This window comes from Mustela erminea, chromosome 16, assembly GCF_009829155.1.
Source record: "Mustela erminea isolate mMusErm1 chromosome 16, mMusErm1.Pri, whole genome shotgun sequence".
Lineage (NCBI taxonomy): Eukaryota > Metazoa > Chordata > Mammalia > Carnivora > Mustelidae > Mustela > Mustela erminea.
The window spans coordinates 31721819-31736396 of NC_045629.1; the positions used below are offsets into that span (position 1 = coordinate 31721819).

The window sequence follows — 14578 nt, forward strand, 5'->3', positions numbered from 1 at the left end:
CTAGGGCAAAAGAGGGCAAAACGATTATACCAAGCCAGTGAGCTTTCTTGCCTCGAAATCTTGCACTTGCTATTCCCTTTGTCTGGAATGCTTTTCCTTGGTCTTGTCTGTCCGGCAAATGCTGACTTATTCTGCAACACTCAACTGTCTACTTTCAAGGGAAGCCTTCCTTGACCTCTTAAAACAATTTATCCAATCAATTATTCAACAACTAATTGAGAATCTGGGATGTCCAGGCACTTTTTGGGGTCTCCTGATATGGTGAACTAAGCACAGGCTACTGCCTGATGGAACTGACCCTCTAGCAGGGGAGGCAGACACGGAACCCATAAAGAAATGTATATTTAATATATCAGTGGTAGATCCCAGAGAGAAGAACCAAGAAGATTCAGCATCCTTTAGCAGGGGAGTTGCTGAAGGGAAGGCATTTGTTTCAAAGAAAGTGTTGAGAAGAAGTCTCTCTGAAGAGGTTACACGTGGGCAGGGGCCTGAGCGACGTGAGGGAAAAACCCGCCCCAGGTTGCGCAGGAAGATCTCGCCGCAGAGAGCAGCACGCGCTCTGGGGTGGGCGGGTCCGTGTTTTCCAACCCATGGCTAAGAGGCCCGTGGCTGGTGCTCAGCGCAAGAACAGAAACAGAGGCAGAGATGGCGCAGGGCTGCGTAGGCCTCGGAATGGCTTTGCACGTTGTTCTCAGTGTGATGGAAGCCAGGGGCTTGTGGAGCATCTTAGGTGCTTTAGGATCACTCTGGTGAGTGTCTGGAAGACAGGGGGCAGGGGGCAAGGGCGGGAGGCGGGCAAGGAGGCTGTGGCCAGTGATCCTCCAGGTGACTGTTGGCAGTGTCTGGGCAATGGAAGTGACCAGACGTCCACTCTGGGTTGTATGTTGAAGGTTAGGAGTCAGGACGTAACTCCTCACCTTGAGGTCTGCTATGCTCCCTTGGAAGTGTATTCATTTTATTTAATTCACTTTACTTATTTATTTGGCACATTTCTGTACTTTTTTTTTTTAAACCCTCATCACCTCCTAAGACCGGGATTCTCCAGGGCTATGTCTTATTCGTTCTGTGTCCCTCCACACATATCTATGTATCCAGCACATGGTAGCTGCCTATTAAAGGTTGCATGGATGAAGCTGAGGTCCTTGTAACATAGTGATTATCAGCATTAATCCTGGAGTCAGATTTCCCAGGTTCGAATCCTGACGTTTTCAGCCATGAGTGTGATGGGACAGCTTCCATGGCCCAGGGCTTCCGGCTTCTCACAGACGAAATGGGGACAATCGTAGTGCCTGCTTTTTTGAGAATTTTTTTGCGAGAATTTTGTGTGTATTAATAAATACTCAGGGTTTAGAAGTGTGCCTCACACATCAGAAACACTGAGTGTTTATTGAATTAAATAAAAATATTTACATTAAATTAAATTTAAATTTAAAGGAAGTTGAGGGCACCTGGGTGGCTCAACTCTTTTCCCGCTCCCACTCCCCCTGCTTATGTTCCTTCTCTCACTGTGTCTCTCTCTGTCAAATAAATAAATAAAATCTTTAAAAAAAAAAAAATAAAACAAAGTTGAAGTTAGAAGGCCTCAATTTTTGCTGTCACCCAGAAAAATATCTTCTTGGTGTTTTTAAAGTTCTCCCTGAGACATGGGCAATTGTTTTGTTTACTCAAACAGAAAGTTTTGAGTAAAATAAAATAACTGTCCATCTCTTTACTTTATTTTTTATTTTTTATTTTATTTTTTAATTTTTTTTTTATTTGTTTATTTGACAGACAGAGATCACAAGTAGACAGAGAGGCAGGCAGAGAGAGAGAGAGGGAAGCAGGCTCCCTGCTGAGCAGAGAGCCCGATGCGGGACTCGATCCCAGGACTCTGGGATCATGACCTGAGCCGAAGGCAGCAGCTTAACCCACTGAGCCACCCAGGCGCCCTTTACTTTATTTTTTAAAAGATTTTATTTGTCAGAGAGAGAGAAAGCACAAGCAGGCAGAGTGGCAGGCAGAGGAGGCAGAGAGAGAAGCAGGCTCCCCACTGAGCAAGGAGCTGGATGCGGGGCTCCATCCCAGGACCCTGAGATTATGACCTGAGCGAAGGCAGCCGCTTAATGGACAGAGTGTCCCATCATCACCTTATTTAAAAAAATTATTTTTTTACTTTAGTTAGGTGACTTTTTTCTTAAGCCTGTTGTTTCCCCCCTAAGATTTTATTTATTTATTTGAGGGGGAGAGAGAGAGAGAAAGAGAAAGGGTGTGAGCTGGTGGGGAGGGGCAGAGGCAGAAAGAGAAGCAGGCTCTTAGCTGAGCAGAGAGCCTGACTGTGGTGGTGGGGGGCTTTATCCCAGGACCCTGGCATCATGACCTGAGCCAAAGTGAGATCTTTAACGAACTAAGCCACCCAGGTGCCCCTGTCCATCACCTTAGAAAACATTTATTCAATTTGTTAATTTCTGCACAAGTGGTGCACATCTAGCAATCTTTTTTTTTTTTTTTAAAGCAACCTGGTTTTATAGGATGGCCTCTGTACATCTCCCATCCATGAGGTACCCCCAAATTTCATATCCAGCAGCAGTAGTAGATTACTCACTTGGAATAAACTCCACCCCCCCCTCCAAGCCCTATATAGAACCTAAAATAAAAATCTCTCCCTCTCCTCCGCCTTTCTGTCTGGTCAAATCCACAGCTTCTCCCAGCCTTGTCCCATTTCCCCTGAGCTCTCAGGCCCAGGCGTCTGGGGAGGTGTCTCTGTACTGTACCAGGTCTGGCAGGGTTTGGCTTTCTGACAAGCATACCATTAAAGACCCCAGAGAGTGGGCCCAAGAATGTGCCCCTGTTCTATTCCTGTCCCCACTTCCTTTCCAGAAAAGGGCAGGCTGAGTTGCTACTAATAGACACACACAGGCCTAGGGGAAATCGTGTGTCCCACACGGGGATAAATCAGGATCAGCCCCTGCTGTACAAGAGGGCAGTGACATTGAAGAGAAAAGCAGTACATTTTTTATACTTTTGGTGTGCACTGCAGCCGTATCAGATGTGATACATATTTTGGGGGGGGGCTCCCCTTCTCTCCCCACCAGCCAACATTCATTAAAAACATTCCATCATCTTATATCACATACTTGAGCTCATGGATTAAAGCAAAGGTGATTTCCCTCTCCCAGCCAGTAAGAGAGCTGAGGCCCTGGGCTTCGGATTCACACAGACAGGCCTCGGAGCTCCGCTCTCCCAGGCCCAACCCCCCGGCGGCGGCTGACAGGGCTGGGAATCCTAATTCACCAAGGCAATTTTAAGAGCACAGTGTAAAAAGGGAATCCTAGGGAAGCCAATAGTAGTGGCTGCGTTTTGAATTTTACCCACCGTGAGAGCAGCCCTGGAGCTCAGAGACAAATCGTGAGATGCCACTTATCGTCTATAAATACATAGCCTTGGCAGGCTTCTTCGAGGTACTCAATAGGATTCAGTTTTCTGGGCAGATGGACTTTAAAACAAACACCCTCACTCCTGATTATAGCTTCGGGAGGTTTTTTCCCTAAACCTTTAAATAACTGAGTTATTTACATTACGAGTGGTCCTGACAATGAGGTTTGAGGGGAGACACTGCAGGATTTCCTTCTTAGGAGACCTCAGGAATAGGAGTGAGGGTGTTCTGCCTTGTGGGGTTTTGGTGTGGTATTTCTTGGACCGTGAAGGGAGACAGCCCCTCTGGCGAGGGGAGCAGAAGCCCAGACTTGCTGCACCACGCCCGCAGCGCTCTGGAACCTTCTGTGTGCTATCCTCTGGAAGGGTCTGGCTGTGTCGCCAACCGGGAGCACTACGAGGAAGCAGGCTAGATCCCTGCTTCTCTCTACAGTCCTTGAAGGAACCCACCCGCACAGAGCCACCAAGTCACCTTAGAACCCATTTTCATTTTCATTTTTTTTTTTAAAGATTTTATTTATTTGACAGACAGAGATCACAAGTAGGCAGAGAGGCAGGCAGAGAGAGAAGGGGAAGCAGGCTCCTTGCTGAGCAGAGAGCCTGGTGTAGGGCTCGATCCCAGGACCCTGGGATCATGACCGGAGCTGAAGGCAGAGGCTTTAACCCACTGAGCCACCCTGGCGTCCCTTGTTTTCTTTTCATACCACTTTTGTATGGATGATGAATTTCCTAAATTTGTCCCTTGCTGGGCAAGGTGACTCTAGTGTTTATTTCTCTACATCACCTTGTTGAACGGACTCCTCTGTCCAACCATCCGGGGACTTGGCCATGCGTTTGCATTTGCCTTATACACATTGGTTATTCCGTACAGCCTCCGGAGGTCCTTCCACATCCGATGTCCCTGGGCAGGAGAGACCCAGAGACTAAGGGAGAAGGCTGCTGAACCTCCACTGCCCCATAGGTGGGACCCCTCTCATAGCTGCTGCTGGAAACTTTGTGTTCTCTTTCCTTAGAAAGGTTTTTACATAACACAGGGAAAAGCATAGAGTGGACACATAAAGGGCTTATTTGAGCAACAGAAAATGATGGAACCAACTCATACTTTTGGCTAACATAAGAGTAGAAACCACAGCACTGATTGACACAGTGGTTCTTAAGCCCTTCTAAGGCCATATATATGCTTTTGAGGCTCAAAGTCATGAATACTCTGCCTTGGGAAAAAAATGCACATTTAATTTGATAGACAATTTCAGAGGCTCCAGGGAACCTGTCCTACCCTTGCGTTTTATATTTTTCAGACCGCTCTCACACACATTTTATATTTTGATCCTTAAGCAGGGCTGATTTTACTATTGGTCTCATTGTCAGAGGGTACAGAGGCTCAGAGAAGTGACTTGCCTAAGATCACTTAGCAAGTCAACTGGGGAGGCTTTGCAAGGTTAAATCCACATTCTTCCCATGGTGCCAGGCAGGCCTGCGTGATTGGAGTGGCCATCCCCGTAGGGACTAGGAAGATCAGGCAGGCCTGTGTCAAGATCAAGATCTATTCCTGTGTCATTTCTTAGAGCGGGTGGATGCGATGGCGCTCAAGGCAGCCACAGCCAGCCCTGAGGGGAGGACTGCCTTACCCAAGATGAATGGTCCGTATGTGTTTCTGGATGCCCGCTGCCGTGCTCAGCACCTTCCCGCAGTTCTTCCAGAGGCATTTGAACATCACCTTCATAGAATTCTGTAAACAACAGAAAGTTACATTAAAATGAAAACTAGCCCATCAGCATTTTCTGTCAACCCAACACATTTTTTCCCCTTTTTAGAAAAGGAACAACTTGGGCACCTGGATGGCTCCGACGGTTCAACATCTGCCTTCAGCTCAGGTCGTGATCCCAGGATCCTAGGATGGAGTCCTGTGTTGGGCTCCTCACTCAGCGGGGGGCCTGATTCTCCCTCTCCCTCTTCCCCTCCCTCCTGCTTGTGGTCTCTCTCTTTCTCTCTCAAATAAATAAATAAATACCCCCTTCCCCCAGAGAAAGAAAAGTAACAGCTTGCGGTGCCTGGGTGACTCAGTTAAGTGTCTGACTCAATTTTGGATCAGGTTATGATCTCATGGTTGTAGGATCGAGCCCCACGTTGGACCGGGTGCTCAGCAGGGACTCTGCTTCAGATTCTCTTCCATTCCTTCACCCTCTGCCCCTCTACTCTGCACTCTCTCTTTCCTAAATAAATAAATAAATAAATAATCTTTTTTTTTTTTTTTAAAAGGTAAAAACTTCCCATCATCTTGACATAATGCAGCATACCATTCTAGGGAACCTCCCTATCCCGCCAGCTGGTGAGGAGCTTGGTGACCTCAGACATTTTTTCTGCATCCTTCATGGATTCTAAATTGCCCTGAGTATTTAGTTCACTTTCATTAAGGCGGTCACAATGTCATTTAGGTGTTAATGATGGTATCTAACATCCACTGTGCACTTACCACATACATGCCAAGTGCTGTTACAATAGTTTACCTCATTTAATTCTAAGAAATAGATACTATCATTGCCATCACTTACAGATTCATAGAAAGTGTCAGTAAACCAGTAAACCATAGAAAGTGAATAAACCAGCTTCTAGCAAAGCTGGGAATGCTGGGAGCTGGGCACCAGGAACCGCCCCTTTCTATCAGGACACAATGACAGCTTCTTTTCAAGGGTCTCAGTGTCTTCCCCAAATAGTCCAGCACAGTGATTGAGAGAAGTGAATTTGTTTTTTGTTTTTTAAATATTTTATTTATTTGACAGAGAGAGAGAGTAAGAGACAGAACATAAGCAGTGGGAGTGGGAAAAGCAGGCTTCCTGCCGAGCAGGGAGCCCGATGCGGGGCTCGATCCCAGGACCCTGAGATCATGACATGAGCCGAAGGCAGATGCTTAATGTCTGAGCCACCTGGGCATCCCTGAGATTACTGATTTTGGACTTACTCAAGTCCTTGGCTCCTTTATTTAGTAAGTAGGAATAATAACGGTACCTGTCTCAGTGGGATATTATGGGATTAAACGAGGTCATGAAAGTGAATCCTTTAACACAACACCAACAGGAGTAATTATTCAACAAGTGGTCGTTGTTATGGTATTGCTAGGATTATAATTCCTGAAATGAATTTGACAGGATATTAGTTTTCTCCAGAGAAGGCCCTTGTCCTTGGGATGCTGCCACTTTGCTGATTTTTCCCATAGGCCTGGTGACGGTCACTTCTGTGTGCTCCCCGAGCCCCGTTTCCTTTTCATCCTGAACACACAGCGAGACCTCATTTCCCAGCCCCCCTTGCTGTCAGGTGGGGACGTGTGATTGACTTAGGACTAACAGACTGTGAGCGGAAGTGATAGCTATTCCTTCTAAGACTTGTCTCTAAACTACGTGGCAGTGCCATTCCAGCCCTGGCCGCTGACTAGATGCTGAGGACACTCAACCACTCAGGGGACCCACTTGATCAGGGGTTCTTAATCTTTTGTTTGCTGTGCACCTGTGGAAACTAATATATATATTTTTTAAAGATTTTATTTATTTATTTGACAGAGAGAGATATCACAAGTAGGCGGAGAGGCAGGCAGAGAGAGAGAGAGAGAGAGGAGGAAGCAGGCCTTCCACGGAGCAGAGAACCCGATGTGGGGCTCGATCCGAGGACCCTGGGATCATGACCTGAGCTGAAGGCAGAGGCTTTAACCCACTGAGCCACCCAGGTGCCCTGAAACTAATATTTTTTAACATTTAAAATAAAACAAGAGAAACACAAAGAAGAGCAAGCGTATTGAAATAGTTACCCAAATATTAAAAATATTTTGCGATATGGTTAGTACTCTTTAATGAACATATCAAATAACAAGGTCTTGAATTTAAGTCTAATAACTATCATAATTTCAAAGTCGTGTTAAGTCTAAATGATATTTCACGGTATCTGCTAAAATTATAATGTGATATGAAACTACTGGTGCTTTCTATTGGTAGTAAAGTCACAGGAGGCACTAGTATTGTGCTTTGATGCTGTCAATTGTACCTGCAGGAGATGCAGAATTATAGTTAAGAGTTTAATGACAATGAAAATGCACTTTTTTCCCACTTCAAGTTCACAGACCCTCTTGAACTCTGTCCAGCATTTTGGGGACTGAGGACTACAGGTTAAGAATCCCTGCATTAGGAGGAAGGAGACCGGGTCCCTGAAGGACTGTGTGGGCCCTCCCACCTGACCTGCTTGGATTGTGACATCCGAGGTAAATAAACCTTTATGGTGTTACGCCACTGAGGTTTGGAAATCGGCTGTTCCAACAGTAAGCCAGCTCTTACCAATAAACATTGTGGCGGTGACACCTTCCCCGAAGTGATGGGATTGATGCAGCTTTGTTTACAGGTCCAGTAGGATTTCTGCCATCAAGCCCATGTGGGGCCCACCAGTACAGCCCCTGTTCTACAGGGCAGTCATTTACACATTTAGAAGATGACTCATTCAGGTATTACCAATGGGATTAGTATCCTGATCCTGCCACCGCCCCCTCACCCCTCCCCCTGAAGACTTTTTATACATTTCTCAACGGGAAAGACACTTGGAAACTTCCAGAACTGAGGAGTATTTCTGGGTGCTGGGGAATGGCCACTTTCAGCATGGCGTGTGGAAGGAAAATCACAGCAGCCGAGGACTGCAGGTCCGCTCGAGAGGACTAGCGACCGCAGGAGCCAGGCAGCCTGCCGTGTCCCCGAGGCTCTGCCTGGCAGGCTGGCATTCACGACCCCACAAGCCAGCCGTTCCCGCCTCAGGGCCTGGGTGTCCCCAGCAGCTGGGGGAATGCTGGCCGCAGGCCGCTCTGAGCTACACAGGAGCTGGAGCTGGAGAAGAAGCGTGTGAAGGAACCAGGGAAGCAAACACATACTTAGGAGATTTGAGAGGACATAATACTACTGATGAGTCTGCGTTTATTCTAAGGGGACAGTTCACAAATCTCAGGCTCCCTGATCTCATTGGGCCACTGAACCAAAAGGGGAGAGTTTCGATCCTACCCCTCAGCCCCAAAGGTTCACAGGAAGGAACTCTGCCTGGTATTTTGTATTCCGAGCAGAGAATGATTTAACAATATTAATGAACAAACCCTCACACCATGAGGGCTTTTTACCCACTTTTCAAACAATGAAGCTAAACGATTAAAAAATCTCATCCACTTAAGAGAATTAATGACTCAAACTGAAATTACATGTACCCGAGAGTCCAAATGTCTGCCTGGAAATAAAGTCATGATCGATGAAAACACTTTTTGATTCATTCCAAACCTTCCTGCCATTGGTGTGCTTTGATTAATGAAACCAAAGAGCTATTTAGCTAGGAATATTCCAGGTGCCGGGGATAGAGGGGGGAAAAAAAAAAAAGAGAGAGAGAGAGAGGAAAAAAAACCAAACCTGCTCTCCAGGAACTTACATGGTGGTGGGAGAAGACAAAAAAGTTAATAGATGGTGACGGCTTCAGCTATGGGAAGTTTTTGGAGAGGGATGTGGTGGCTGTAGGTCAGAGAATGCTTCTCGAAGGTGACTTTTGAGCTGGGACCTAAAAGTTGGAGCAGCAGATAGCCATGCTAAGAGCTGGAGTTTTCCGGGAGAAAGAGGAAGAGATTTTGGCACATTGGAGGGCCAGAAAGAAGAGTGAGTTTAGAAGGAAATGAGAGAGAGAGAATCATCTGAGACAAGGTAGACAGACAAGGAGGACCAGATCATGAGGGTCTTGTAGGTGACAGTAAGGAATTTGGAATTTTTTATTTAAAGATTTTATTTCTTTATTAGAGAGACAGAGATCACAAGCAGGCAGAGAGGCAGGCAGAGAGAGAGGAGGAAGCAGGCTCCCTGCTGAGCAGAGAGCCCCATGCAGGGCTTGATCCCAGGACCCTGAGATCATGACCTGAGCAGAAGACAGCGGCTTAACCCACTGAGCCACCCAGGCACCCAGGAATTTGGATTTTATTCTAAAATAAAAGAGAAGGTACTGAAGGGGTTTAAGCAGGGGATTGATATTATATGATTATATGATTTAGGTTTTAAAAAAACATCACTTCAAGGACAGCTGGGTGACTCTGTTGGTTAAACATCTGCCTTCAGCTCAGGTCACGATCCTGGGGTCCTAGGATCGAGCCCCATATCAGGCTCCTTTCTCAGCAGGGAGTCTGCGTCTCCCTCTCCCTTGGCCTGTCTCCCTGACTTGTGCACTCTCTCTCTCTGAAATAAATAAAATCTTTTAAAAAAACTACCATTCATCTTGGGGAGAGAGCAACAAGGTCGCCTGTGTTATGCTACCGCAGGCCAGAGAACATGGTGGATGGAAGCAGGCTGGCAGTGAGCACGGATAAAGCAGACACATTCAAGATATGTTTTAGAAGCAGATACAACAGTGCTGGCTTTGGGTTGAATATGAGAGTGGTACAACATCGAGGCCAGGTATACGATGGTCTTAAAGACGACTTGCTATATAGCCAGGCAAATTGTGGTTCTGTTTTGAATATATTGATTTAGAGATAACTATTGTAGATCAGGAAGAGGTGGCAGGTACAGCACCAGACATGTGAGCCTGGAACTTAGGGCAAGTCAGGGCTAGAGATGGACATCTGGAGTCCCGGGCTGAAGGATTACTTAAAACTTAGGTCTGGATGAGATTATGCAGGGAAAAATGCAACTAGAGATGGGTAGAAGGCCCAGGACTCTGTAGCTTCCAGTAATTCCTACTGGGGAGAGACAGAAGGAGCAGTCAGAGAGAGAGAGAGAGAGCGCAGAAGTCAGAGAGAGAGACAGAGCAGAATCAAAGAGAGAGAGAGAAAGATGGAGAGCAGGAACAATCAGAAAGAGACACAGACACACACAGAGGAAGAGCAGTCAGAGAGAGAGAGAGGGGAAGTCAAGACAGTGCAGCATTATGGCACAGGTAGAGGAAAGTGTTCAAGAAGGAAGATGTGGCCAACAGCGTTGAACGCAGGCTGGGGAGAGTCCATGGAGGCCAAACATGGCAGCTGTCGGCGGCCCAGACAAGAGCAGATTTCACAGAGCAGCGGGGCAGGAAGTCAGACTGTCTAGGGTCAGAGAGGAAGGGGGGTTGAAGGAAGTGAAGAGAGAAACTTTCAAGAAAGGTGGCCAGTCTGATCTGCGGGCGGTAAAGGGAGAGCTTGTAAAGACTGAGTGATACTCAAGTGGATTTTTATGCTGATGGGAAGAGCTGCCAAGGGAGAAGAGCTGCCAAGGGATCCTGCCGCAGACATGCAGGGGTGGGAGTGGGGGGCACACGGGCTGAGGCCCTGCAGGAGGACGACCCAGCTCTCCTGCCTCCAGCCTGGCTGGGAGGGCTGCCCTGGATGGCAGCAGGGAGGTCCTCCCCTGGAAGAGAAGAAAACCAAGGGATGGAGGTAGATTCAGTGAATTTGCTGATTTAAAAAAAGGCATTCCTGTCTGAATGCTTCTAATTTTTCAGTGAGGTAGGAAGTGAGGTCAAAGTGAAGGGCAGAGGGCGGAGGCTGTGAGGGAGCTTTGAGGGGAGCAGAGAAGGCTGACATGGGGCTTTAGAGACCGGGAAAGCACCAGCAAGGCATATGATACTATTTTCAGATTCAGAGGGGGAAACCAGAACCCCCAAAATTAGGAGACAGTTCCAGTGTCCCTGGATGGTTCCTACCAATGAGTCAGTTGACAGAATATATTACACCATACCAGAGCCCAATTCCTTCTATGTCTTAGGAATTTTTTAAAGGTTCAAATTGCTGATAGTTTTAGGAAATGACTATCATACTGGTATTTTTGTGCATAACAAGTATTATTGATAAGGTTGCTGTTCATAGTCCTTGCAGGAATATGTCAGACATTTGTTTATTTAAGTTGATAAGCAGTAAAGCTCAGTACTGATTATAGAAAAATGTCACTGGTATAACTCCTTCCATTAGTTAGGAGGAAACAGCAGATACAGGGCTATCAATTCCAAAAGCTACAACGAAGCTGACTGAGACCCTCTCTGAATCCCTTGGAATTGGGATAACTGCCAATTGTTTGAGCATCGTCTCCTCAATCACACCCTCACTTCCATGGACCCCTGCTAAGGGCTCCATGGAAATCTGTTACCCAAAGAAAAGTTGGCAATGCATCTGAAAAGTGATCAACTTTGCTTCCTCTTTGCTTTTTTCTTTTGCTGGGTTTCCAAGAAACTTGCCGGGGTTGGAAGCTCTCTGAGAGTAGGAACCATGATTTCTTGCCCAACACTCACTCTACTCCTGTGCCTAACATAACCTAGCAATTAGAATTTGTTGTGTTGAATCTTGGGAACGTTGTGCTTTGGGGCCACAGCAATGAGCCATGTTTGAGACATCTTAATTTACTTAAGCATTTTGGAATGTAGTAAATAATCAATGTTCAAAGGATGTTTGTCAAAAAGATGGTTGTTTTGTGGAATTCAAGAAGATTTCCCAGGGTGATTAACACTTGATTATCTTACATGGCTGTAAATGAACTTCTCAGTGTAGGCTCATGGCAAGTGTGGTGAGCACTGAATTCTAGATGGCTTTCTCTCTGCTCCATATAGTACTTTTTCCTTCCAGCCTTACACACCCCGCACTGATAAGTACTTAAAGAAGGTCTAAGTTCACCAGAAGGAAATGGAAAAATGTGCAACAGGAAAAATGACTGTCTATAACAATTCGGGTCATTAGCATAAGCCATCGGAAGGCCTTTATGCAGTATTACACTCCAGATGTATAGAGCAAGTTCTTGCTGATTTGCAAGGTGGTTGCAAATGTGGACTCAGAAGCATGATTGTATATGGTAGGGAGACCTTTCACTGTATTTGGGGAGGGGGCACTCCCAAACCCCTTCAGGGAGGGAAAGCTCTGCTTTCTCTCCTCTACTTCTCCTTTTTTGGCATTTTCTTTCAATAATGTCTTTCATTTATTATCCCATTTTATCCCAAACTGCCAGAGATCTGCCTTTATAATTTACACATGCATAGATATTTGTTATCTCTAAATTTAGGAGCAAAACAGACTAAGCTTTGGAAGCACTTAATCATTTTGACCCAATTGAACTTTTAGGGATTTATCCTAAGAAAATCATTTGACATGTCTGCCAAGTGATGTGTATCAAGATGATCATCGCATGGATTTTTAGACTAGCAAGAAATCCAAAATCATCTCAAGGTTACTAACTGAGGGAATTATGGGGAGATAGGTTAAATTAATTTCATATAGCTGAATATTAAGGAATCTTAAAAATGAAGTTGCAAGAAAAGCTTCTTTGACATGAGAGAACAAGTTCCCAGTGCAGAAGGGAATTGCTGATACTTCCTCTTTGTCTCTACAGGCTCCCACAACTCCCTTCTCCACCCAGGTCAGTGCCTCAAGGCTCAACTTTATGCGTCAGTGGGTCCCCTTGCCCACTGGTTTGGCCAATGAGAGGCACTGACAGGAGGTGAGGAGGCAAGAGGAGAGACCGGAAGGCAGGAGGGTAGGGATTCCCTCAGCTTCCTGTCTGCCTGGCCACAGGTGGGCAGTGGCTACATTTCTCCTCCCAAAACTAACACTTCGGTGATATTTTCAGTTTCGGTATGCCCCTAGGTTCTGGCAGCCCCTCTGGTTGCCTCTTCAGGCTTAGGGGTTGGTAATGTTGTTAGCTCCGAGGGTACCTTCTTCTGAGGTCCCCCAACCCTGTCTACACTTCGTGGAGAACTTCTTCGTTATACTCAGTGACTCCACTGGAGTACACGGCCTGCTTCCTGCTCGAGCCTTGATTGACACTGGGGAAAAGGAGGTTATAAAAGTATATGGGGACGCCTGGGTGGCTCAGTTGGTTAAGCGGCTGCCTTCAGCTCAGGTCATGATCCCGGCGTCCTGGGATCGAGTCCCACATCGGGCTCCTTGCTTGGCAGGGAGCCTGCTTCTCCCTCTGCCTCTGCCTGCCACTCTGTCTGCCTGTGCTTGCTCTTGCTTCTCTCTCTATGACAAATAAATAAATAAAATCTTTAAAAAAAAAAAAGTATATGAACATTATCTTTTTTAAGGGGGAGGATATGTAATGCAAATCAACATGTATTATTGCAAGGCAGGAATACGGGGGAGGGGTACCTTCTTTTTACGTTAACCTCCAAGTGTAAAAATTATCTTATTTTTAATTTGAAAAAGTCATTTCTTTAAAAAATGGAAGCTACTCTATCACACTTGCTTGAATATTTTGGGAGAATAAAAGGACACTGAAAGGATAATCTCATCTCAAGTAGCTTCTCTCTGCACTGGTGAAGGATGTTCTTAGGTCAAACCATGAGACCCCTTATGTGGTGATTAAGTACTTAGCAAAGTCCCCTAACGACATCCTATGGAAACCAATCCTTAGTCTACAAAGACTACTTGCTGTTATATTTAAACAAAACAAAACAAACCAAACCCCAAACCAACTCAACAACAAGCCATGGGAAGAGGAGAACAGGAAAAAATAGCTAAATAAATATTGCCCGTGTTGCCATCTGGGTCCTATCTCGCCCAAGGAGGTCAAAGCAAGCAAAGTTCCTGGCCGAGGCGCAGCGGCCAAGTCTGGACATGCCCATCTGTGCTTCTGCTGTGGCTGCCCCTCAAAGCTCTAAGAGAAAGAAGTTCACAAAGCTGGGGTGTCTGAGGGAGCCGCGGCCCCCCTTGGCCAGGGACTACACTGTGCTGGGGTCTTCCATATGTTCTCTTCTTTTAACACGACAACAACCCCCAGAAGAGTGCAGCTCACATGTGCGGAGGTGGGGGGGGTGGGGGTGAGGAAGGAGTTGGGGAGAGCAGGGCGTAGCGTCTCAGCAGCTTCCAGGCAAGCTCCTGGGAGTCACCCCACTCGGGTGCAGTTGGCTGGAGGACTGGAGACAACTTCCTTCTTCCTTTCCAGCAGTTTCCCGACGGTGTCACACACCAGCCACTTTGGAGCTATAGGCTGAGAGCTCTGCCCAGGGCTTCCCTCAACTTTTCTCTGCTTGCCTTTCCTGTGGCAAGGCTCAGCCCTGGTTTTGAATTGTTTCCAGACCTGGAATGCATTGGGGTAGCTTCCATCTTCCTGAAAGAATTGAGACTGGTCCACAGGTCCGACAAGATGACGGCTGAAGGTCCCTTTCAGTTCCAAGAGCACAAACGTGGCTGAATTTTGAAGTATTCCATACATGC

The 14578-nt window shown here is 46.4% G+C and overlaps 1 protein-coding gene across 1 annotated transcript in view; it reads right to left on the reverse strand.

The window, feature by feature from the left end:
* The window catches only part of ZNF704 (zinc finger protein 704), a 237129-nt gene that overhangs the window by 21959 nt on the left and 200592 nt on the right, over window positions 1-14578 (reverse strand). Inside the window, exon 5 of the mRNA XM_032315627.1 lies at window positions 5040-5140. Coding sequence (XP_032171518.1) covers window positions 5040-5140 — 101 coding nt within the window. The remainder of the gene's footprint in view (window positions 1-5039; window positions 5141-14578) is intronic.